The sequence below is a fragment of the Artemia sp. Qi Xiang Cuo genome, chromosome 7 (assembly GCF_049724085.1).
Source record: "Artemia sp. Qi Xiang Cuo chromosome 7, ASM4972408v1, whole genome shotgun sequence".
Lineage (NCBI taxonomy): Eukaryota > Metazoa > Arthropoda > Branchiopoda > Anostraca > Artemiidae > Artemia > Artemia sp. Qi Xiang Cuo.
Genome location: NC_142800.1, coordinates 51851530 through 51875838, shown reverse-complemented (window position 1 = coordinate 51875838; position 24309 = coordinate 51851530). Strand labels below are relative to the sequence as shown.

General features: G+C 37.0%; 1 protein-coding gene across 1 annotated transcript; it reads right to left on the bottom strand.

Moving 5' to 3' along the window:
• Positions 1 to 3441: 3441 nt before the first annotated feature.
• Positions 3442 to 14591, bottom strand: LOC148950404 (uncharacterized). Its single transcript, XM_089092385.1, has 3 exons — positions 14465 to 14591; positions 6110 to 6476; positions 3442 to 3799 (listed from the first exon to the last, which is right to left on the bottom strand). Exons 1-3 carry the CDS (start codon positions 14486 to 14488, stop codon positions 3501 to 3503), a joined length of 690 nt encoding a protein of 229 aa, XP_088948511.1. The 5' UTR covers positions 14489 to 14591; the 3' UTR covers positions 3442 to 3500.
• Positions 14592 to 24309: the final 9718 nt, after the last annotated feature.

The following is a 24309-nucleotide window of genomic DNA, read 5'->3' as shown; positions in this document are numbered from 1 at the left end:
GGATCATTAACGGTTAGCGCTTAACCATTATGGAACATTTTTAGTATCCTTTGAATCTTCATGAGTTAAAAGAGTTAATGCATTATCTGAGAAGCTGGTTGGGTGTTAGAGGATGTTTCAAAACCCTGAAACATCCACTTGACATGTCTTGGTTTCGGCCTTCTATATTTCAATATTATCCCTAGATATGTAATCAGCAACCCTAGATTTGTAATAAGTGAGTCGAAAGAGGTACAACATTTTAAATGTGTGAGCTGAGTGATGTGCTGGAGGGGACGTGGGCTTAAGTTTCTTGCTGAAAACCTTCAAATCATGTAAATTAAAATCCCTGCACAATAGTGCTCCGACGAGTTTTGCCCTTTCCATTCTTTTTGGAATTTGTAGTGAACCTATTTCGGTTTTGGATGTCCTAATTACACAAATGACCAATATCTGTAATCAGCCGGTTCGGAAAGTCTTAAAGATAATTTTTGGTAAACATGAAATCATATAAATATGGGGATTCTTGACCGTTAACGATTGTAAATCCTTTTATGACTAGTCGTGGTTGCAGAGAAAGCTACAGCCTAGCCACAGCTGCAGCGAATCATAGCCTATAACAATCGAAAGTTTGAAAATGCGTTTCAAAAAAAAACTGTCTAATGAGAGACGCCATCTGTTGCCGCACGGCACCAACAATGGCACTTTCTTCTACTGTTTCCTCGAGTGGAAAGGCTAGGGAGCATAAATAAAGTATCATTACAATCTTCATGATCGGAAAGAGGATTACTATTCCTTCTCTTGTATCCTCTCCCTCCCACTCCCCTTAGTAATTTTCACAAATGGTCTACTGACTAACAGAACTAGCAGGCTACTTCAACATCATAGAGGGAAATGTAATGGCTCATACTGTTGACCACATAGACGTGCTTTTTATATAATCGTCTTGATAAAATTATCTTAATGTGTCTTATGGCACCATAAATTACCCTTTTTGGTGCCATTTCTGGATATAAAAGACTGTGAAGCGGAAAGGGTACCATCATGATATTCATGGTTGGAAACCCTTGGCTGGAGGTTTCGAGCCTCCTCTTGGAACGTATGGAAAATCAGGTGAAAAACACCAAAGGGACGCAAATGGTCATACGGTTTTAAATAGCTCTTTAGCACTTTGTAGGAAACAGGTAGGTATGTTTTATCTTTTTTAACCCGGAACCGTGCAATAACCTTCAATATATAGAATTGGGGGAAAGGTAGCCAATGGAAGGTTGGAACCATAACAGAGATGTATAATTACTTAGTTCTAAGACGAATGTGGTAGACTGCCTCGGTGCAAGTTCGCAGACTGCTGAGGTTTTAAAGCGATTTAAACCCTGCCTTGGTGCGAAGACAAGTCAAACATGATCTTTCAACACCCCACTCTACCCACCTACGTTTTAGCACAAAGGCAGACCATTAGTACCATGGTGAAATTAGGCACATACAATTATTTCAATATCCGTGATTTGAAGAGCCTGGGCCTATCGCCCCTCCAACAGCAACCCTCCTCCCACAGCCTACTAAATAATGGACAGATAAGACCTCTTGAAAACTTTTGAAGTGGAATCACACAGATAATTTCAACATGTATTATTAGAGACTGAGTGGCCATGGCCCGTCCGACACTCCATCTCCAACAAGTTTTACCAGGAACGTATCAAAATTGAATTTTGTTTGAACCGGAGCCGCATATGGACTTTCAAACTATATAATTGGAAGCATGAAGTGTTACTCTGGTTCTTGTCCCCCTCTTCCATATCTTCAATCTGGAAGCAGAGATTTGCAACGCTAAGATCACTTCTAGGGAAAGTTTCCTTAGTTGTAGGCATCCCTGCAAGTTTCAAGCGAATCTTAACGCTTTCAATTGTTGGTCTCTTCCCCGGGAAGCTACAACAGAAGTCCCAACTTTTGTCTCCCAATATCTAGTCTGCCACACCCGCAGACTAACCAGCTTCATTTTCTTGTGCCTCCACGAGGAGCAATTCCTTGGTTGCCTCCTTCTGATTGTACTCTATGAGTGGAGACATATAGCTGGCCCTTGACCTCTACAGCCCAGACGACTTCAGCTTTTTTTATAAAGGCTTTTTAAATTTCTTGTTTGAACCGGAATCACGCTAAGACTTTATTCTTTTTTATTGGAAAACCAAAGTGGGCCCATGACCCCCTACCACCAGTCAACCACTCTCACTTTTAAGCAGAAAGTTTTCCACGTTACATCTTGGTTAATCAGAAAAATAAAACATATTTTCGATTTTTATTATTGGAGGGCCAAAGTATATCAGTGGTTCTTTCAACACCACTTCATACCTCTCCTACTACCAACCTTTTTGTTGAAAGCTATGAATGTTGCACCTTTCTTTAACGAAAACCTTTCATTGTTTTTAAGTCCATAATTACATACACAAACTTGGTATGTGGATGGGTCTTAAACCAATTTTTGAGTAGAAAGGTTGAGATGTTGTGTCTTATAATGAAGTCTCAAAAAAATTCTAAGCATGTATTATCAGTGGTAAAAAGTGGGTTTCTAGCCCCTTGCAACAAGTTTTTAGCAGCAAGGAAGCCATTTGTCAAATCCAAAAAAGTTAGCTATTTTGTCATTGAGTAAAAAAAAAGAATCCGAATGCTGATCAAATTCAAAAGAAAAAACGCACAATTTCTTAAAATAAAAACATTTAAAACTAGCGAACAAAAATTGACATAAATAAGGGATTGACTGTGGGCTCCTCAAAACCCCTAAGGGCTGGATTCCAATTTAAAATTTAGTGAAAATGATATATATTTTTAACAGTTTTCTTTTAATCTCTCAAAACATAAAAAAAAAGAATGCTAACAGGTTTTACAAAAAAGAGGCTAGCAATGTTGGAATTTTTGTTTAGTTTTAATAGATTCATGTTTTTTCGCTTTATCGATTTTCTGTTCTACAAGGGGCATCTTTATTCGTCACCAGCAATCTGGGAACAACCGCATAAACAGAGAATTTTATATCTTTAAAAAAAAAATATTTTATGGGTGTTCCAATGATTAAAAAAGTGTAGACCAGTTGATATAGGAGCGGTGATTAGGCTGGAGGAACAAAGGTCCAGCTTTATATCTGCATTCATATGGTACAATCAGAAATCAGAAGGAGAAACAAAAGCAGCCATGGGTAGCTTGAGCCAATGTGCAAGACGACGAAGTTGCCCAGCCTACGGGTGCGGTAGACTAGGGCTTTGTACATGAACATTTTCGATTGATTTCCTTGGGACTTATCACATGAAAATGATAAGCAGTGAAAGGCAGGAGAAGTAAAGGTCAAGAGAAATATAAAAATTTGTAGATCGTTGTGTCGAGTTCCTTTTTTTTAATTCTACTAGTTCAATATTTACTCTCTATTTACTTAATTTAACGATACCACACAATACCACTAACTTAAACATTATCAAATAATTAGAAACGTATTTATTAATAAATATTTAATAAATAAAAGACACTTTGAAAGCTTTCTAAATTTCGTTTTCAGAAGGGTGTCTATTGTGGTATAAAGGGCCGTAAGAGTCATAGCTGGATGATGCACTGGCGCCAAACTGAACTGCATGTGCCGCTGCATGAGTATCGAGAGGTGAAGCTACTGGACGTTCAGATTTCAAGGTCTTGACACCATCTTTGATTTTGTAATCGGTTGGAATCATAGGAACGGTATAAGTAGGACTACCTATATATCCTGGTGATTGAATGATTACTTGATGCTGTTGTCCTTGCACCAAAGATTGAGCTGGAGGTGGACCAATTTTAGTCTTGAAGCCTAAAAAATTAATGGGTGAAAATACTTCTAGAAAGTTATTTCAATCTTTAGTGTTATGCAGATTTCTTCTGCTATTCATCACAATATACAAAAAAGCTACTTCTCACTAACAAGTTATTAGCTTAATATGAAACGGTCACTGAAAATCAAAACAAATTATGGGCGTTTATTTACATTTTAATGTTTGTATTAAAAATTTGACACAAAATTGAAGAAATTGGGGCCTAACTTGTCTGTGACGGCTGAGAAACAACTAGATACTGCTCTTGGTGTTTCGATTTTGAACGGCCTGTCCGATTTTTTTTTTTTTTCGCATTAGTTTCAATGGCAGATTCATCTTAATACGGTACGGATTAGTGTAAAATACTTAGTACTATTTACAGACAAATTTTCTACCAGTAGTTAATCAGTTTAGATTGAGTTTGTTTCGAAATATCAATAGCATATATCTGAATGAGATGCTGAAGTAATGGTTATAAATGAATTAAAGTTGAGTTGGCCCTGTTCTGACTTGATATTAGCATCCTCCTGGTGCCAAACTCACTATTCCCATAAAAAAAAACCTGTCAGAAGAAACCATTTCAATTTAGAGATTTCAGCTGTGACAAAACAGAATTTAAATAGTTATGCTTCATTGCTGAAAATACTTTTGACATATTAATAAGTTTTTAGTATTTTGAAAATGAACCAAAACCATTGATGCAAAAATTTACGAGAGCTTTCGGCAAAAAAATAGGCGTTCGACATTAGGGCGGCGCCAAGATTCAATTGGCATACCATTAATAAGAGGGTTTAAATCAAAAGTCACCCGTCTAGAAATGCAGCTTTTAGGATGTAGGTCACCGAAGCTACGTGTCTAAAGATTGAAATGGTAAATAACGGTTAAAATTTTCTTGTGATACCAGTAAACAATTGTGAAACCATATGAGAAGCGAGATTGATTATTAAAAACAGCTATCAGGCGCACATAAGTGATAGACTATTTGAATTACCCTTTCTGCGTGCCTATCTACCTTAGTTCTGCCCTAGGATGGATGATAGACAATCATCAAGAAGTGAAAACAATCATTTTTTTTATACAACTCAGAAAAAATTATGCCAGCTTTGCCCCTCACAGAGACTATCTGTCTTGGCTTTACCCTAGTATTAGCCATGGCTCTAAGGTCTTTCATCACTTCCACCATGTTCATAATTCAAGAACAAACTGAAATCTAATGAAGCTGGATTGGCTCACTGTTGTTCTCAGGGAAAGCCACACATTTAAAGAAGCAGTAAACACACCTTGATCGATACAAATTTAAAATTTAGCTTACGAATGCATTAACACCTATTTGTTAATATTTTAAAATGAACGAAAAAATGACTTGCTCCGCGTTCCTACTGAATACACCGACTATTTCGAACATTACAACAATACCAAAATAAAACAAAAAGTTGTAGCGCATCCAGTTTACTTCAATGCTGAATTATCAAATTTTCCAACCTTCTTTTTTTGATGTTACGAATCGGTACTTTTCAATTAGCTGATAGCCACGCGATATATTGTATAGGGAAGATGCTAAAGGAAACTAGTCAAACAGGTATCTGTCAATTGAGAATTGGGTCGGTAACCGTGGTTTTTCATTGTGTTTACAATATTTAAACCTTTTTTTGAGGGTTTAGGGGGGGGGGCAAGTACCTAGATTGGGTTGCGGGTTTAATATATGCTCTGCTTTCCCCCCCCCCCACCCTAATGAGCAAATATATAGCCCAAAATTGTTTCTAAACTATTAGATCAAAATAAATCATATTTTGTTTTATTTCATTAGCATTAACCAACCTTGACTTCTCGCGTGGGTATCAGCTAACTAAAAAGTACCTTATGAAACAATTTTAGCAAAATCAGCTAGCCATTATAAAGTTTTTACTTTTGTCTTCAGATCTTTTCTTGCCAATCTTCCCAAATAATCTGAATTTTGGTGTGTGTGTGTGTGTTTTTCACACTATTCTATAACAAAGTCACATCTATTATACATAGATTAATATATTTTATGTATATATACTGTAGGTGCTACTATGAACAGTGGCGGATCCAGGGGGTCGAGGGGGGTGCCCCCCCCCCCCCTAACGTAGTCTAAAGTAGTGTAATTTACTTAATTAACGCAAAATTGCGTTAATTAAACTTGCGCCTAACGCAAGTTTATCGGACCAACCTATTTTGCCCCCCCCCTAAAAAAATCCTGGATCCGCCCCTAACTATGAATGTTTTGATATGTAGGAATTTGCAATAAATTTCTTTTATAAGTCACAAAGCAATTTTTGCGCACTTACCAAGAGCTTTAAGCAGTTTATTTCCAGCAGAAGAAACTTCAGTGGCAGCATTCCTCATCGTGTTCTGGAACATATCAGGGAATCTACTTGTGGCACCGTTGAAAATTCCAGGCATTTGAGAAACAGCTCCAGATACATATTGAGGCAGTTGTCCCATATAGTCAGGAACTCTATTTATATACTGTGGTACTCTTGCCACATACTGTGGGACCCTTTCGGCGTATTGTGGCACCCTTTCAGCAGCTGACGACATGTACAAAGGAACTTTCGAAGCTACTTCATTCACTGATTGACGTGCATCTGCTATTGTCTGCCCAATGGACTTCCCATGGGCTTGATATGAAATAAGAAGGGAGCAGGCAAGAACCTAAAAATAAAAACCAAGATGAACTAGAATAATTTATGCAGAATTTCCATCCTGTTGAGGAAAAAATCTATGCACGGTGAAAGCAAAACTGAGCTGTTAAAACTTTCAGACATTAATTGGACGACAAAGAGATTGGTATATCACATTCCTTCCAAGATCAAAATCTTAGACGAAACCAAGTGCGGATTTAAATGCCCCTAACCCCAAAGTACACAAATGCTAATTGGCATATAATTCATTAGGTTTAATTTTTATAGATATTTCCATGATTTTAAAGTAATATATTCCTATCTATAGCTCTTCATTACATTAAATTGCATTACCATAACAATGATGATGCCAATCAACCAAGCCAATCATTGTGGTTGCGCTCATGTGACAAATTCTAGTTGTACATGGCGAAACTTTTAAGGGCTGCTGATACATTTTCTCAGCAGAAGGGTGGGGGAGGTTTAGAGAAAATACAACTTTTCAGCACAAAATTCGTGAACATTTTCAGAGGATTTCTAAAATAAGGCTAGTTAAAGAACACTTGCTTTTTTTCAGCAAGATGAAAAAGTAATACAACCAAGATGAACAAGCAATACAACTAGGGAGGAAAATAATTATAAAAATACCGAATTTAAACTTAAGCTCAATTTAATGAGTGCCCTTTCAAATTTAGAGTATTGTACTATATCCAATAAACTTAGTACAATGCTTTAAAATGAATGTATCTGCAGAAGTGTTCACCAATTGTGCTATCAAAGCTGTAAAGGCATGTTGCTCGTCTATTTCCTTGTTCAGTGTATTTGCGATACAGGGATCTTGATTTAACCTACTTTTTTCATCTCACCAGGAGGTTTAATTGAAGCTTTATTTTGCTTCTTTTTTTTCAACATGAATAAAGTAAATACCTGAATTTTGACTTGGTAAAAAAAAGTGAAGCTACCACATCACCAAAAGATTAATTTCCTAGATTCCAAAACAGAAAAGAAGTTGATGTTTGGCCATATTTTTCCCAATTTTAGAAGCCGACACGTTTGGTAAGAGGAGGAGAGAGGGGAGTGCTATTATATATTCTTTAAGGTCCTGAATTCATGAAAGAACTTTTAAAATTTAAAGAGTAAAGTACGTATGAGTCACATATTCTTGATTTGTTAAGCTAACCAAAATGAAAGAAATGATCTGAATCGAATTTTCTTTACGTGAGACAATACTAACCCAAATTTTGAATAAATGTGAATTTGTTTGGACATTCAAAAGAACAAGTACCCATTACAATAAGTTTCCAGAATCAGTGAGCGTCACAGTTTCGCCGTAAACTGTAAACTTCAGTATACCAATAATTTGCATTTTTATACTTATTTGAAGTTTCAAATATTGTTTCGGCTCTTTTTTTACATTGGAAGGTCGCTTTTTCAAATTCCCCGCCCAATTGATTTGTTTCCACAAATTCAGTAGCAAATTTTTGGCATTTAACAATTTTGTTCCAAAAATTAAAAGAAAATTGCAGGTATCAATTTTAACTTCAGAAATAAACCTCGAGTAGGAACTTCTCCTTTAATTCAGTAGCCCTACTGTTTTATTTTCCGTTTATTCACTACAAAAAAAAAAACAATCCCTTGTTTTTGTATCCGTGGAACTGTTTTATCGCTTTCCAATAGCTGATATTACCTGAAAATGTGATTCAGCATATTTCTGAGTTCATGCCTCCAAAGTAAATTAGGAAATTTACATGGTTTAATCCTATTTCAAATCTTTCTTTAAACTATGTACATTTGTGTATTCAAGTAAATATATTATGTTGATTCTGCATTGATTTTTTTAATCATTGTTTTTTTTTATGTTTGCGTATATTTTGTTAATCAAATAAACTATTTTCAGAACTAGAACGTTAGTGGTAGTGAGATAACGGAATTACAAGTTAAAAAGGTAGTGGTTGGCATTTAACCGGAAAGTTCTCTTAAGTTCTCTTCCTTACGCTTGTTCCTCAGTAGTGGTGGCATTTAGCCCAAATCAGTAATTACTAAAAGTTTGATTTTCCTAATAAGAGTCTTTATCTTGAGAATTTATAAAAACAAAACTTTTAGTAATTACTGATTTGGGTTAAATGCCACTACTGAGGACCAAGCCTAAGGAAGAGAACTTTCCGGTTGTAATTTGTTAGAATTAAATCTAAGGAGCAGTAGAAAATTAGCTGATATATATTCTGTAACTACAGGATCTCATCAACTTATTCTTTTTCGATCTCTTTTTTTTCGACATCTCACTCTGCTAAGTCATCTATTTTGTTTACCTCTCAACGAATTCCCGGAGTGTCAGCCACTTTTATGGCCTCATACCAGCTTCCACAATTGTGTTGTTGGAACAGCATTTTGGTTTTTGCTTCTTTTTTTTCCTAGTGCGGACCTTAGGCTGAAGTAATGAATATGCCATAGCATTTTGGATTCTTGCCTGGGGTCAAAAGGATCATTTCCACTAGCGATTGAACCAGAGCCTAGAGTGTGTGAGTTGAAGCGGAGTTTTATAGTTCATGTTGGATAGGACTATCTGTAGATATGCAGCCAAACTTTCTTTCGATCGAGCCATGTTTCTATTTTCAACTGGAAACCCTGATGTAGCAAACAAGCAGGTAGGCACCAGTTTCAAATTGAAATTAGATTAAAGTCGAAAAGTGCTAAAGATATGCAACGGTTTAGCATGGCCCCATCGCCAAAGAATTGGAGCTTTCCCTTTGCTACTGTTTAAATTGTATTAAGAAGTTGTCCCGCGGCATGAAGATCAACTTTGGACCAAGACACATACATTTTTATTTAACACTAATCAATAGTTCTTGATGAGCTGATAGTATTTCTTATTATGCTGATTACACATACATAAGATTCATTAAGTTTAATTTTTCCGTCAAAGGCTATAGGCCTGTGAAAATTTGCCTGATTTCAGAAAAAAAGGGGGAAACATCCCCAAAATTGTCAATGAATCTTAATGATAATCACACCATCAGATTTAGCGTATTAGAGAAACCTACGTAAGAAGTTACAAGCTCCCATCTTTAAAAATGTGGAATTTTGCTTTTTTTTGCAAAAAGAAAGATCAGGGGTGTGTGTTTATTCCTTTTTTCTTTGAGGGGATCGTATCGAACCAGTGGTCCTAGAATATCGGGAGAGAGCTCAGTCAAACCAAGACTGAAAGTTCTAGTGCCCTTTTAAGCGACCAAAAAGATTAGAGGGATGCTAGCCCCCCTCCAGCGCCCCTTTTTTGCCACAGTCGTTCAATCACAATTTTGAGATAGCCATGTTCTCACAATCAAAGTATTTTTTCGGGTGGGGGAGGGGGGTGAATTTTCTGCTGGGGGGATTTTCTACAGGTATGACACTGGGGGATTTTCCAGAACTCCTATGCGAAATTCTTTTTATTTGTCTTACTTTCTCTTTGCCGACTCAATTTTACATGTGGAGATGTTAATGGTATTTGCCAACGGTAAATTTTCCCTGGGATTGAATTTTTTAGAGGATCTTTCCGTGTAAGAGGAGCCAGATTTCCCAGCATTATCAAAAAAAGATCAGAAAGTAGATAAAAAACAGTAATTTTTTTCAACTGAAAGTAAGGAGAACCATTAAAACTTAAAACGAGAAGAAATTATTACGTATATGGTGGGATGCCCCCTCCTCGATACCTCGTTCTTTACGCTAAAGTTTGACTTATTTGTCCCACTTCTTTAAGAGTGACTCCAGAAAAACAGGGGTCGGTTAATTAGAACAATAAGAAGCTTTTTAAAAGTACACTGGCTATATACTTGGACTTTAGGGTGGGGAGGGGATGAAAGTGGTTTACGCATAGAGAATCTTTTGACTCTATTCTTAGGCATACTTAAGGAGCACAGGAAAGGCAATGGGAGACCACGGAATCAAATGGGGAGGAAAAAGTCTCCTGGACTTAAATTACGCTGATGATTTAAGCAGCCTAGATCGAAATGCGATGAATGAACTTTTAGAGGTTTTGCGAGTTCAAGGTTCTAGAATAGGCTTGAAAATAAATGTTATCAGGATTAAGTCATTAAGGCAAGGAATAAGTGAAGATGAAAAGGTGACGTTGGGTGACGAAAAGATTGATCAGGTGGGCAGCTTCACTTACCTTGGTAGTATTATTAGTAAAGACAGTGGGAGCAGTGAAGACGTTAAAAGTAGAATAGTAAAGACTCAGGGTGTTTTTTCACAGTTAAAAAAAGTTTGGAAGAATAGGAAGATGATCTTGCAAACCAAGGTTAGGATATTAGAAGCTTAAGTGATGACAGTGGTCAAATATGGCTCTGGAGCATGGGCACTCCGAAAAACGTGTGAAGATGTTCTAGATGTTTTCCAGAGAAATTGCTTACGGATTCTTCTGGGTACCCGACTGACTGACCGTATTTCAAACAGTAGGCTGTACGAAAAACGTGGTTCAATATAGCTTTCTAGGGCTATACTGAAAGAAAGGTTGAGGTGGCTAGGGCACGTTGTGCGGATGAAGGATGACAGATTGCTTAAGATTATCCTTTTCGGTCAACCGCCTAGAGCTAAACGCAAAGCAGGTCGTACTCATCTGGGGGGGGGGGGGCGTCATGAAGAAAGATTTAAAGGAAATGGGAACTTCCAGGGAGGGTGTAAAAAGGGAGGCTTTGATTATATTGGGATGGAAGAGTGTGCGTAGCTGTGTTGGCCTCAGGCGTCCTGGTGCTGCGGTGAGTTGTTAGTATAGTAGTAGTAGCATTATGTTTACGTCTTATCTATCTCATCAGTAAGTTAATCGAAAAATTCAGTCCTTCAATTCTAATCCAAATTTCTCCCTGTTTTTCGTACAGCCTAGGGCTATATCTGGCCCCATTAGGGGGTTGCATCTCTGAGGGTACTTACTTACTTGTACTTGTAGCAGGACTCGAACATCTCAGCTCTTCCTGGCGTCGAGTAGCTTCATTATTGTAGTAAGCCAAGAGTCTCGGTCGTTCGCGAGTGGCTCAATCAAATCGAGCCGGTACTTTTCCCATTTTCGTCCGTACTTCTTGAAGCCACCGATGGGGGGTAACATTCTACTTTAGCTACTTTAGGCTATCTTGGAAAGGGGTTAGGTTAGGAAAATGAAACTTTCAGGGATGAGTCTGCAGGCTAAAGTATGGGTAAAATTCTACTTTAGTTACTTTTGGCTATCTTGGAAAGGGGTTGGGTTAGGAAAATGGGTAAAGTTCTACCAAATCATATGCTTTGATCGTTAAATCCACTCTGAGATTTAACCGTCCACTACTGGCAAGTATTTACAACACTACCGCTCTGCCACATATATTATGTGTGACCCCTTTCTGGAATTTATTGGCAAACCGTGAAAAGTCTAAAATCCGCTCTTTATTTTTCCGTTTTGCAAAGTACCTACTAAAATTGCCTCTTTGGACAAAAAATAGTTTTTTGATTCGGCGCTATAACCTAGCGGACGCAAATCTAGCTGTTGAGACACTTATTAGCCGGTAAAAAACAAAACCAGCAATTCTAAAGCACGAGTGGGCAAGTTTGCTTGTGTAATTTCCCCTTTTGTTTCCCTTTTTTTTTCTCTTTTCAGAAGTTGTTGTCCTTGTCGCTATTTTCGAAGAAGTTGTTGTTTCTGTTGTAATCTTTGATTATGCTATCTTTCAGTTTCCACTTTTCGTACTATTTTGTATACTATTTAAGAAGTTGTTGCTTTTGTTGTTATTATTTTTTTTTTTTTTCTTTAGCATATTATCGTTTTGTTTCCTCTTTTCGCATTTTTGTATACTCTGTCATTGTACATTTATTGTATACGACGGGTTTTCAATATATATTATATATATATATATTATTATTGAGTTAGGACAAAAGTGAATGCACCATTCGATGCCTTTTTTTATGCTGATTACAACTATAATAATCATTTCTATCAGAAATAAATTTCAGCCCCCCCTATTTAGGCCAATACAGGGCCGGGTTGGGTTAGGTATATATAGGGGGGGGGGGCTGAATTTCCTTTCCTATATAAATGCTTATTATATTTATAAACAGCATAAAAAAGGCATTAAATGGTGTATTAACTATATTTCTAACTCAATAATATGATTTGGTAGAACTTTACCAGAAAATGAAACTTTCAGGGATGGATCTACATGCTCAGTGTACAACAAAATTATTTCAGCTTCACAACTTTGCTCAATCCCAATTTTAAGGTTTTAAAGATATGCAAATACATTTCCTAGACTAAACTTTGAAAAAAAAACATTGATATGGCTTAAAATTCTACTCAAATAACAGGAATTGTATTTTCAAAACTAAAGCCCGAGAAAAAGAAACTGATAACTGAAAATTAAGGTAAAATGTTGGGTAAATGTTTACCAAATCATATTGTTGACTTACAAATGAAGTGAATATATCACTCGATGCCTTTTTTTATGCTCTTTCCAAATATAATAATTTTTGTCGGAAATGAATTTTACCCCCACCCCTATACATACCAATTCAGGGTATATATTTGCACATTAGGGGGATGGGGGTAACCCCTTTCCAAGACAGCCAAAAGTAGAATTTTACACCGATGGGTTCTAGGTAAGGCCTGATACAGGCGAGCCACGTTTTCTTCTGTCCCCCATGTCACTTTTTCCATCCCAGAAGAGGTGCACATTTGAGGGCTTTATTGAAGAGGGTGTGGTGTGGGCGGCAAAGTATATGACCGAACCATCGGAGTCTTCTTTGTTTAATTATATTGGCTAAGTCAAAACGCTGATGGCAGATTTTGCGGAGTTCAAAATTGCTGACTCGATCACGGAGGTTAATGCCAATGACTCTCCTTAGACATGAACGGCCGAACACGTTAAGGGCTTGAATGTAGGGTGCTTTCAGAGCCCACGTTTCACAGCCGTATACCAAGACAGACCGAACAATGGCCTGATACATCATTATTCCTGTCTCCAAACGAAGTTTTTTGTTTCCATAGAGAGTGATTTAGCTGGGTAAAGGCTAGCGAATCAGGTCAATATATACGAAATCATATTATTGAGTTAGGACTAAAGTGAATACACCATTCGATGCCTTTTTTAGGTAAAATTCTAGTTTAGCTACTTTTGGCTATCTTGGATAGGGGTTAGGGTAGGAACATGAAACTATCAGGCATGGGTCTACAGGCTAAATTATGTCCTGGGAAGGTATTTTGAAGTACCTACCTCTACTCCTTCTCCCTATAGAGGGTCCTGACCTTTGATGACCTTTAAAAATTTGTGTGTTATAAAAGTGAAACCTTGCAAAATAGATCTTCTGCTTAAATTAAGTGCAACAAAATTGTTTTCAGCTTCACAGCTTTGCTCAGTTCAAATTTATAAGGTTTTGAAGATATGCAAATACATTTCCTAAATTTTGAAAAAAACCTTGATATGGCTTAATTCTACTCAAATAACAAGAATTGCATTGTCAGAACTAAAGCCAAAGAAAAAGGTAACTGAAAATTAAAGTAAATTTTGTTTAGTCAAAATTTCAATAGCTATAGACCTGTCAAGTTGACATATTTCAAGTCCCTCTATAGAGAGAAGGAATGGAGGTAAGTACATAAAAATACATTCCTAGGACACAATTGAGTATGTAGAACCATCCCTGAAAGTTTCATTTTCCTAACTTAACCCCTTTCCAAGATAGCCAAAAGAAGCTAAAGTCGAATTTTACCCCTTTTTTATGCTGATTACGAAAATAATAAGCATTTATATTGGAAATGTGTTTCCGCCCCCCCCCCTATAGAGGCCAATTCCGGGTTAGGTTTCGCAGATCCAGGGAGGGGGGGCTGGAATTAATTTCTAATAGAAAAACTTTTTATATTTATAATCCGCCTAAAAAAAGGCTTCAACTGGCGTATTCACTTCATTCCTAACTCAATAATATGATTTCGTATATATTGACCGCGAATCATTCATACAAATTTACCCTACTAGACTTATACCAAGGAGTTAGTATGTTTAATAATAGGTGAAACAAATAGTGACTTACCAAATGTTTCGTTACTGAAGCCATCTTTATATCCAAAGCTTTACTGATCAAGTTAAGTATCCTGATTTGTTTTCAAGTCTTGGGAAACCCGTTACCCCTCCGGTAAGAAAGGCAAGGACATATCCGAATTCAGTACTCTTGTAACGCTTTCATCAAATTTCCTTATAATTACGTCACAACCAGTGAGAGCTTTAAAACTTTCACCTAAGGGTAAAAACATTCGCATTTTGCTTGTTTAGCTTATATTATATCCCATACCATCGTTGGTGTCTGTTTCCACTTAGGAGTTTTCCTCTAAAATGAAAATTTTGAGGTCTTTTGGGGGCAAACTTTTTCAGTTAGGGACCAGAAAATTTGTAGGTATTTTAAAAGTCCTATGTGGGAGTGGGTTTTAAGGGTTTAGCATCTTCATAGCTTTTTTCTTGCATTTTAACTAGCAATGAAACGATGAATCAAAATCGAGAATCTGGATTTTTAAAAGAATAAGAATTGAGTAAATTTTCCTGATTCTTGAAACAACTCGGCTCTATAATTCAACTTTATGTTAAAAAAAAAAAAAATTGAAACATGTTTTCTGTTTTTTTTTTCTCGTGTCAGAGCAGCGCACTTCAGCTGTCTAAGCACAGATGCATGCTTCTTCAATGCAATATTTTCCCCAGGCCCCTTTTTATGGAAAGGGTAGTCGTAAAAACTTTTGTGGCAAACCATCTGATCTGAAACTGGAAATTCTAATGCCATTACAGGGCTCAAAGTAATTTGAAGAGAAGAAGTCCCCTCCTGCGCCCTTTTTGCACCCTCTCCAGGAACACCTCAAGAAATTCGATCAAAATTTAGAGATAGTTGTTTTGTTCAAAATAGGAAGGTCCAGTAAATATGCCTCCAGGGATGGCACGACCAACACAGCCCCTAGGAAAAGGGTCATCCATAGTTTCAATCGCGAATTGCTTATACATATTATTTACAATATAAGTTTTTCTTACGGAAGTAAAGAGCGAAGTTGAAACCTAAAATAAACAAAGGCTATTGCTTCGCACATTACGCAAGATATGTCAACAAAACTATCTTGAATAAACTGACTTGTTATATTTTCTACAGGGAGAATTTTCCATGGGGAGAGAAGTTTCCGGGGGTGAATTTTTCAGGGGAAATTTCACATTGGGGAATTTGCCAGTCAGTATTAAACTGATCATGATATTGATACATTTTAGTTTACGACTATTATCCTTTACATAACTCCTGCAAGCTCCGCTCTCATTAAAGCGCTAGCTTCCAGAACTTTGCGGATATTGGAGAATATCACGATTCGGTTTATCTAAGCTAGTTTTGTACATGTGATAAATTAAAAAAAAAAGAGTCTTCTCAAATGAAAGTTAAGAGCGTAGTAAAAAACTTAAAACGAACAGAAATTATTACACATATCAGGGGATTGCCCCCTCCTCAATCTCCGGCTCGTTACGTTGAAGTTTTACAGTGCTTAGAAATACTTCTTATTCTAATTCAACGGCCTTTGTGTTTGAGCAGTTGTTTTAGGAGAGAAAATCCACCTCTAGGTATAGACAATCGTGATTTGTTTCGCAGGTCTGTCAACACTGACCGCCAGTTATAGGTGCCATAGAGTCTTATTTTCGGTTAAGCTGTAAATATAAGTCTCATTGTTTTCAAGTATTGATTGTACTAACAACAAACCAGTGTAACTGGATTTTCACCAATCGAAGCGCTTGTACAATACGTCTGACTGTTATTGTGTCTGGAAACCAACTCGAGCCCTCGAAGTGACACGCGTGCTTACATGAAATTTTTTTTTGGAATCGTCCGATAAATAGAACTGCTAGTTTCGACAAAAACTTCCTATGGACTGAATGACCGAATTAGTATGTTTAACCACTTTAGGATCTCTTTTAGCGACTGATTAAACCTGTTCATAGTTGATATTTTGGCGAAGCTCCTAATAGATCAGCAAGTTTGATTTCTTCGAAGAGCAATGACCAAACTTTTCTCAACTTTTGTAGACAACCTTCAGAAGTGCTACCGGTCATAGTTTTAATATATTATAGAGTTGATGTTGTATCTGTAACAACTTAAGGCATTTATCTTCCGAGATCAATTTTCTTTTTCCCAACTCGAAATAATACATGTGTAACCTGTGTTACTATTACTATGCTTTCTTTGACAGCCCTTTTGCAATGAATTATGAAGTTGTTATGTTGACGTTAGCTTTATCTTTTATAATGACGGTTAAGGAACATTTTGACATCTGTCGAGTACAGTTTTCTAATGATATTAATATTTAACATTTTTGGGTCGCTGAGTCTATCTATGGTCAAAATGTTAGGACTTTTCCCTGTTCTACTCTTATCCATTAAACAAAGCAGATTCAGTGGCAGATTCTAGTGTTGCTGACCATTCTGTAGGCCAAAATGCTCCCTCCCCCACCTTACCCCGCCCTGTTAAACATTCCAAATATCAACAAGCGCAGACTTGTCCACTCATCCATGGTGATGCATCTACCGTATAAGGGGTGTATTAGAGTTCAAACCCATCCCTGGTAGGAGAGAACTGGTCGGATAAAAAGGTCAACGTTCTTGACGAGCATAAATTCTTACACGACAGTCGGTAAGATATTATCTCTGAGTGGTTCCGAGAACCCTTACTGGACTTCTTTCTCTAAGTTGAAAATATAGAACTATACGCCGAGGAGAAAATGACTGCTCAAGTCTCAGCAATAAAATTTCTATACATTCCCACCCTCCACCCATTAAACTGCCTATTAAAATCAGCTTCCCGTTGCACATTTTTATTACCTGAATCCTTGCCTGCACAAAATTTCAAACGCAGCTACCACACCACATAATTCACGTCTGCACAAGTTCCCACCACAAAACTCTACCCATAAATTTTATCTTACGCATCACGCAGTATCATTATGTATAAATTTTTCACCCAGCACTTTTATTTATTTTCAACTAAGATAAAGGTCTTCGAGAGGTCACGGTACTTCAAAAAAAAATCTGTGGTCAAAGACAAAGGACTTCAAGTTTCTTACACTTGTATCTGGTAAGCTTGATGTATGCCCCTTTCAGAGGCAGGGTTGCCACCACCGGGAGAAAGATAAATCACTAGGTTCTTGAAATAAAATCACTAAATCAACAAAAAATCACTAGATCATTGAAAAAAATCATTAAATTAGCAAGAAAATCACTAAAATTATAATTAGCTGCTTTAAAAGACATCGTACTTTTGCATATCAAAACAGCTGGTTTTAGTAGATTTTTAGGCTTTTAACCCTGGATTATGAATTTGAATAACTTGTTTCTTTCTTATGCTCAATACATGGCACCAATGGGGAGGTGGTGCTATTATCCTTCTAGATTTTGAAAAATACCTTTAGTTTTGTATTTCGTTTTTTTTTTAAAGCGAATTATATTTGATTATTTTCTGTGAAAATCCCCTGTACATTTTGAAAAATACCTTTTTTTTTACCCTGATAAAAAAAAAAACAGTCCCATCACCTGCATCTTTCTGAATATCCGCCCCTGGCTTATCTCCCCAATCTGTGAATGTTGCGGTGGCTTAACCGAAATATTTCTTTTCTCTTTTTAGAATTTTTAGCTTGTCCATTTAAACCCTTTTTTTTACATGCATTTAGAAACCATTTCGTTTTTGCTGTAGTTGAACTAGTATAATTACTGAAACACTAGCGAAGATTTTGAAAAAGTATCAATGAAATTGATAAGAAAATAAATTATATATTTTTACCTTTGTGTCTCAGTTTTATCACAAAAATTAATAAAAGAATTGAAAAACAAAACATTAAAGTTGCTTTCAAAATCCAAAATAAATATAAGATCTTAAATAAATTTAGGCAAAGATTCCTTAAAGTTTAAATGAAAAACAAAAAAATCAGAAACTTCCGATTCAGCAGTTTTAGTGTTTCATTTTCCGTACCTTAATGTTATGTTCGATAAAGCAAAATTAATTAATAAATGTGTTGGGTTATTACAAAGTCTTTCTGAAATTATAGAAATTAAATCAAACAAATTATGTATAACGGAGTTCTTGTAGATAGAGACGAGTATGAGTATCAATTAAATTCAGTTTAATATAGTTTAATTAAAAAAAGAACTTTTTGAGAGTTTTCGCAGATTCAGCCTCATTTGACTTTAAAATGTTAGATAAAATAAACTATGAAAAAGTCAATAAGCTTGTTTAGCAGCACAGAAGATTCATTAAATCTATCAAACACAATAGTTTTTTATGTGTAGTTTGTTTTTAGTTCGTTTCCACGAGCTGTTTGAAAATGAATGACGAAAGAAAATTCACATTTAAACGATACAGACGTCCTGACGTCCTGGCAACGATACAGACGTCCTGGCATGCGCCTTATGTATTGTTGCATGACTGGATATCGTTTAAATGTGAATTTTCTTTCTTAATTCATTTTCAAACAGCTCGTGGGAACGAACTGTGATCATTTTTTTTTTAGTGTTTGTGTGTTTTCTTAGTTTTTTTTATTCACGTTTTGTTTAAGCTAGTTTTTTTTGTTTATACTTTTTTGACGTTCATAAAGGCTTCCAGTTGGGAAGCAGAAATATTTGGACTTTTAATATAATTTTTTTTTTGTTAAAACGTTTTCTAAGATTTTTAACTTTTTTAGCAAGTTGTACCCGTTATTGGTAGATTTTCATTTCAACTGAATATAGAGATGATATTAACATATTAAAGGATTGAGGATTGGCAAGTAATCGAGTCGAAGGAGGCAATAAAGTCCAGAAATATCAGAAGCATGGACAAATTATACCTTTTGAACTGCTGGATAATGAGGCGGAGTGCAAAAATATTGTCAGTGCAGCCTCTACCAGGACGGGAACCGGCTTGGCTTTCATGGTTTTTTTTCTCTCTTGCACCCTTGAAGAATAATCTCAAAATTGTTACTGCAATATCAATTTGACTTATTCCCCGGTAATTTTTGCACTCAGTTTTATCAGCTTCCTTGTAGAAAGGGAGAACAATTGATACTTCCAGTCCTTTGGGAAAGTGTTGGTCCTCCATATATCTTCAAGGATACCATAGAGCTGTTCCGAAGTGATCTCGGGGCACTGTTTGTGTATTTCTACTCTTGGTGGGGTGGCCAGCTGAATATTATAAGGTTCTTTTTAAACTGTAGAGGGGAAACCATCAGGAGTTGATGATGGGGATGGGTTAAGTAGTGTTTGGAAGTGATTTTTCCATCTGGTCAAACGCTCTTTTTTACAGCTAATAACACTTCCTGATCCGTCTCTGACAATTTCCGACACGGCAGCTTTCTTACCAGTCGATTTCTTTAGAATTTGGGAGACACTTGCGGGCGTCATGAGCGCGTGCTGCTTTTTCTAGTGACAAAGTAGTCTTTCTCACATTTCGTGGCGGTCTAGACGAGCAGAGCGCTTGACCTGTCTGCACAACTCTTTTGTGACATCTTTAAGGCCGCTCATCTTTTTCTTCCCTTTCCGACTATTAACAGTGTTTTTTTGGTAGAACAATGGTGTCGTTTCACTTTCCTCCAGCCTGGGATCTCTTCTGTGGTCTCTCTCATCACTGTTTTGAAAGTCTCCCATCTGTGCCGAAGGTCGCGGTTTTCCTCCTCATTCAAGTTTAGGGTATCAAAACGGTTTGTTTTCTCCATGTTTAGAGTTTGCCGAACTTCTTTATCTTGCAGCTTATCAATGTCGATTCGGGCTTTCGGTTTATTCTTCCTTCGAGCTGCAGAGTCCTTTTTCTTTCAGTAATTAGCTTTCTGGATGATGTGTTCGTTTGAATTTACGCTTCACACACTATATCATAAGAAATCACTAGATTTAGCAAAAAATCACTAGTTTTAGAAGTAAAATCACTAAAAATCGCCAGCCAAAAAAAATTACTAGGCAATAAAAAATCACTAGAAATAATGATAAATCACTAATAGTGGCAACCCTATTCAAGGGTTGCTTACGCTGAAGTGACACAAAAGAATGATTGACGCATACTAGCTCACATACTGACGCATTGATTGACGAATACTGAGCTGGTATAATCAGATAAAAATTGTGTTTGCTGTATTCCTTGGGGCATATTAAAATCTTGGTTAAGATTTTTCGATACGAATTAAGTACAAAATGAATGCATGGCACTATTCCCCACAAAGACTATTGTTCTTCATATTTACAGAAATGCAAACCTAAGGAGAGGCACTAGGTATACATCCCCCGAAAACTCCCCTCGCGGAAAATCCCCCCCCCCCCATATACAAAATTGGACAGCCGAAAAAAAATTATTACATATAAAAAATAATGAAGAAAAGATGGAATTTGGGAATACTCTACCTATAGTAAGAAATTTTTGGCAGAATGTGTGGCGTAGAATGTCCGATAGCATTTATTTTTAAATCTTAGTTTATTTTCATTCTTTTTCGTGTTTTTTGAGGTTGAGTTATCTTAGCAGGATAATATAAAGGCTAAGAAAAATTATTTGAAAATATGAAATGAATGGCAATTGTAGAAGAGTTTTCCGATGATGGAAGTGGACAAAGATAACAGGCTGGGACTAAGAAGTTCGAGTCAATAGTTTCGTGATATTTGTCTAATACTGACCAGATTTTTTAGCAGCAAAAATGTTAAGGGGCGGGGGTCAAATGATTTACCGACAGGCTTGTCATGTTTATTGACTACTTTGGATATTTAGATTTACTAAATAAAAAATTAAAAATAATCAGAGGCAACGCCGTAGCTTTGCCTGTAGTAAAGGCCATAAAACTTCAATGTTTTATTATTATTCTTTTTTCCCAGAGGCACTTCATATGGAAGGTGTGGTTTTATAAACTCCGGAGGGAATCATTCGACTGGAAATTGGAAGATCAACTGCCTTTTTTAACAGTGAAAAGTGATTAGAGGGCAACTAACCCCTCCACGCCCTCTTTTCCCCAAATGCGTCCGATTTTGAAATAGTCCTTTTGTTGAAAATATTTGAAAAATCAGATAACAAAACTCAGGGGTCCACAAAAACCCCAGAGCCCTGGGAAACGTGTTGAAAGTTATACCCCAGGAGCATGTAAGGTTGTAACAAATAAGAGCATGGAAGGTTGTAACATGTAAGGTTCTACAAATGCATCCAATCAAAATTTTAAGATGGCCATTTTGTTAAAAATAGTTCATAGATCAGATCGACATGGCTTGATCTTCGGGTCGACACGACCCCCAGAACCTAGGGGCATGTGTTGAAAGTTAAGCCCCGGGGACATGTAAGGTTTTTATGGAAGGGGTGGTCGTATAAACTTTGAAGGGTGCTAATTTGATTGGAACTTGAAAGTTTTAGTTCCATTTCTAAGAGTCAAAAGTGATCGGAGGGCAGCTAGACCCCCCCCCCCCTACGCCCTCTTTTACCCAAATGCATCCAATAAAAATTTGAGATAGTCATTTCGTTCAAAATAGTTCGAAGATCTGATAACAAAAACTTTGTTGTCAACGCAACCCCCCCCCCAGATCCTGCGGCACGTGTTGTAAGTTATGCCCCGGGGGATATAAGGTTCTAATGAAATGGGTGGTCGTATAAACTTTGGAGGGGGCTCATTTGATTGGAAATTTAAAGTTCTAGTTCTCTAGTTTTTTTAAAGTCAAAAGGGACCAGAGGGCAACTTGCTCCCCGTCCCCCCATGCCATCTTTTCCCAAAATACATCAAACCAAAATTTTCAGATAGCTAATTTGCTCAAAATAGTTCAAATATTAGATTAAAAACTTCGGGGTCGACACAGCCCTCCCCCAGAGGCCGGGACAAGTGTTGTATGCCCCAGGGCTATATAAGGTTTTTATGTAAGGGATGTTCGTATAGTCTTCAGAGGGGGCTCATTTGATAAAAAATTGAATGTTCTAGTTCGATTTTAAGAGTCAAAAGTGATTGGAGGCAACTAGCCCCCCCCCCCCACCTATTTTCCCCAAATAAATTCGATCAAAATTTTGAGATAGGCATTTTGGTCAAAATAGTCCCTGCATCATATAACAATGCCTCTGGGGTTGACACAGCCCCGAAAAGCTCGGGGTCAAGGGCTGTATATTATCTCCCAGTGGTATATGAGGTTTTGTGGAAGGGAATGGTCGCATAAACTTTCGAGGAGGCTCATTTGGTTGGAAATTGAAAGTTCTAGTTCCCCATTTTAAGATTCAGAAATGATCAGAAGGCACCCCCCCCCCTCCCTGCCAAGCCCTTATTTCCCCAGATGCTTCCGATCGAAAATTTTAGATAGCCATTGTGCTCAAAATAATCAAAAGACTATACAGCAATGCCTTCATGGTTAATACAATCCCCAGAGCCCTTGGGTAAGGGTTGTAAGCTATGCATGAACCGTTTTTGTAGAAAAGGTGACCGTATAAATTTTGGAGGTGGTTCATTTGATTCGAAATCGAACGTTCTTGTTCACTTTTTAAGAATCAAAAGGAATCGCAGGGCAACCAGTCTCTCCCTCCCAGCCACCATTTTTTCCCAAATCCATCCAATTAAAATTTTGAAATATGAATTTGTTAAAAATAGTCCCAAGTTCAAATAACTATAACTTAGTGGTTGAAAAATCCCAAGGTCAAGGGTTGTAAATTATTTCCCAGGGGTAAATAAGGTTTTATGGAAGGGGATAGTCGTATAGGGGACGTTCTTTTTCCCCAAATGCATCTGATTTATTTTTTTTATTGCCATTTTGTTCAAAATAGTCCGAGGATCATATAACAATGTCTTCGGGTTTGACACAATTCCCAGAACGGGGGGGGGGGGGGGGCAAGGGTTGTAAGTTGTGCGTCGGGGGACATACGAGGTTTTAATGGAATAAGAGGTTGTATAAACTTTGGAGGAAGCTTATTTGATTTGAAACTGAAAATTCTAGTTCCTTTTTAAGAGTCAAAAGTGATTGCAGGGCAAATACCCCCCGCCCTCTTCCCTAAATATGTCGGATCGAAATTTTGAGATAGTTATATTGTTCAAAAGAGTCCAAATTTCAAATAACTGTGGTTTTGAGTTTGAACCCCCCCCCCCCTCCAGCCCTCGGGGAAAGGGTTATGAATTATCCTAGTAGCCCATCGTTGACATGTAAAGTTTTCAAGGAAAGTAGTGGTCCTATCGGCTTTGGAGGAGGCTCATTTGATTGGAAATTGAAAGCTCTGGTTCACTTTTTAAGAATCAAAAGTAATCATACGGCAACCAGCCTTCTCCTCCCAAACACCATTTTTTCCCAAAATGAATCCGATTAAAATTTTGAAATAAGCATTCAAAATAGTCCAAAATTCCATCAACTATAACTTAGGAGTTGAAAAATCTCCTATAGCCCCAGGGGCAAGGGCTATAGCTTATGGAAGTTGCCCATTATTAAAATATAAGGTTTTGTGGAAGGAATGGTCGTATTAACTTTGGAGAGGGCTCATTCAATTGGAAATTGAAACTTCTAGTTTTTTTTTAAGAGTCAAAAGTGATCAATGGGCAACCAGCTTTGTAACTGGAAAGCTGGAGAGCTAATTTGAAGGCGTTGTTGTCACCTTTGGATTGTGTTCCCTTTTTCTCGCGAATTGGGTACACTTTCTCAAGCTCCTAACTTTTAATCGTTTCTTTAAACTTAATGAATTTTATATATTTAGAATTACTATAAAAAGCCGATTTTTTATGTACTCAAATTCTTTTAGTGTATAATATTCTTACCCGACTCTTTTTTTAGAGTTTTGGTTACAATTAGCGCGAGTCACTCCTTACTTACCGTAACCAACCGTGTAATACAAAGAAATGTTAATATATAAAACCCAAGTTCTCCATTTAAGCGGTCATAAGAACAAAGTTCCTGGTATTGCCTGCCTTCCCCTCA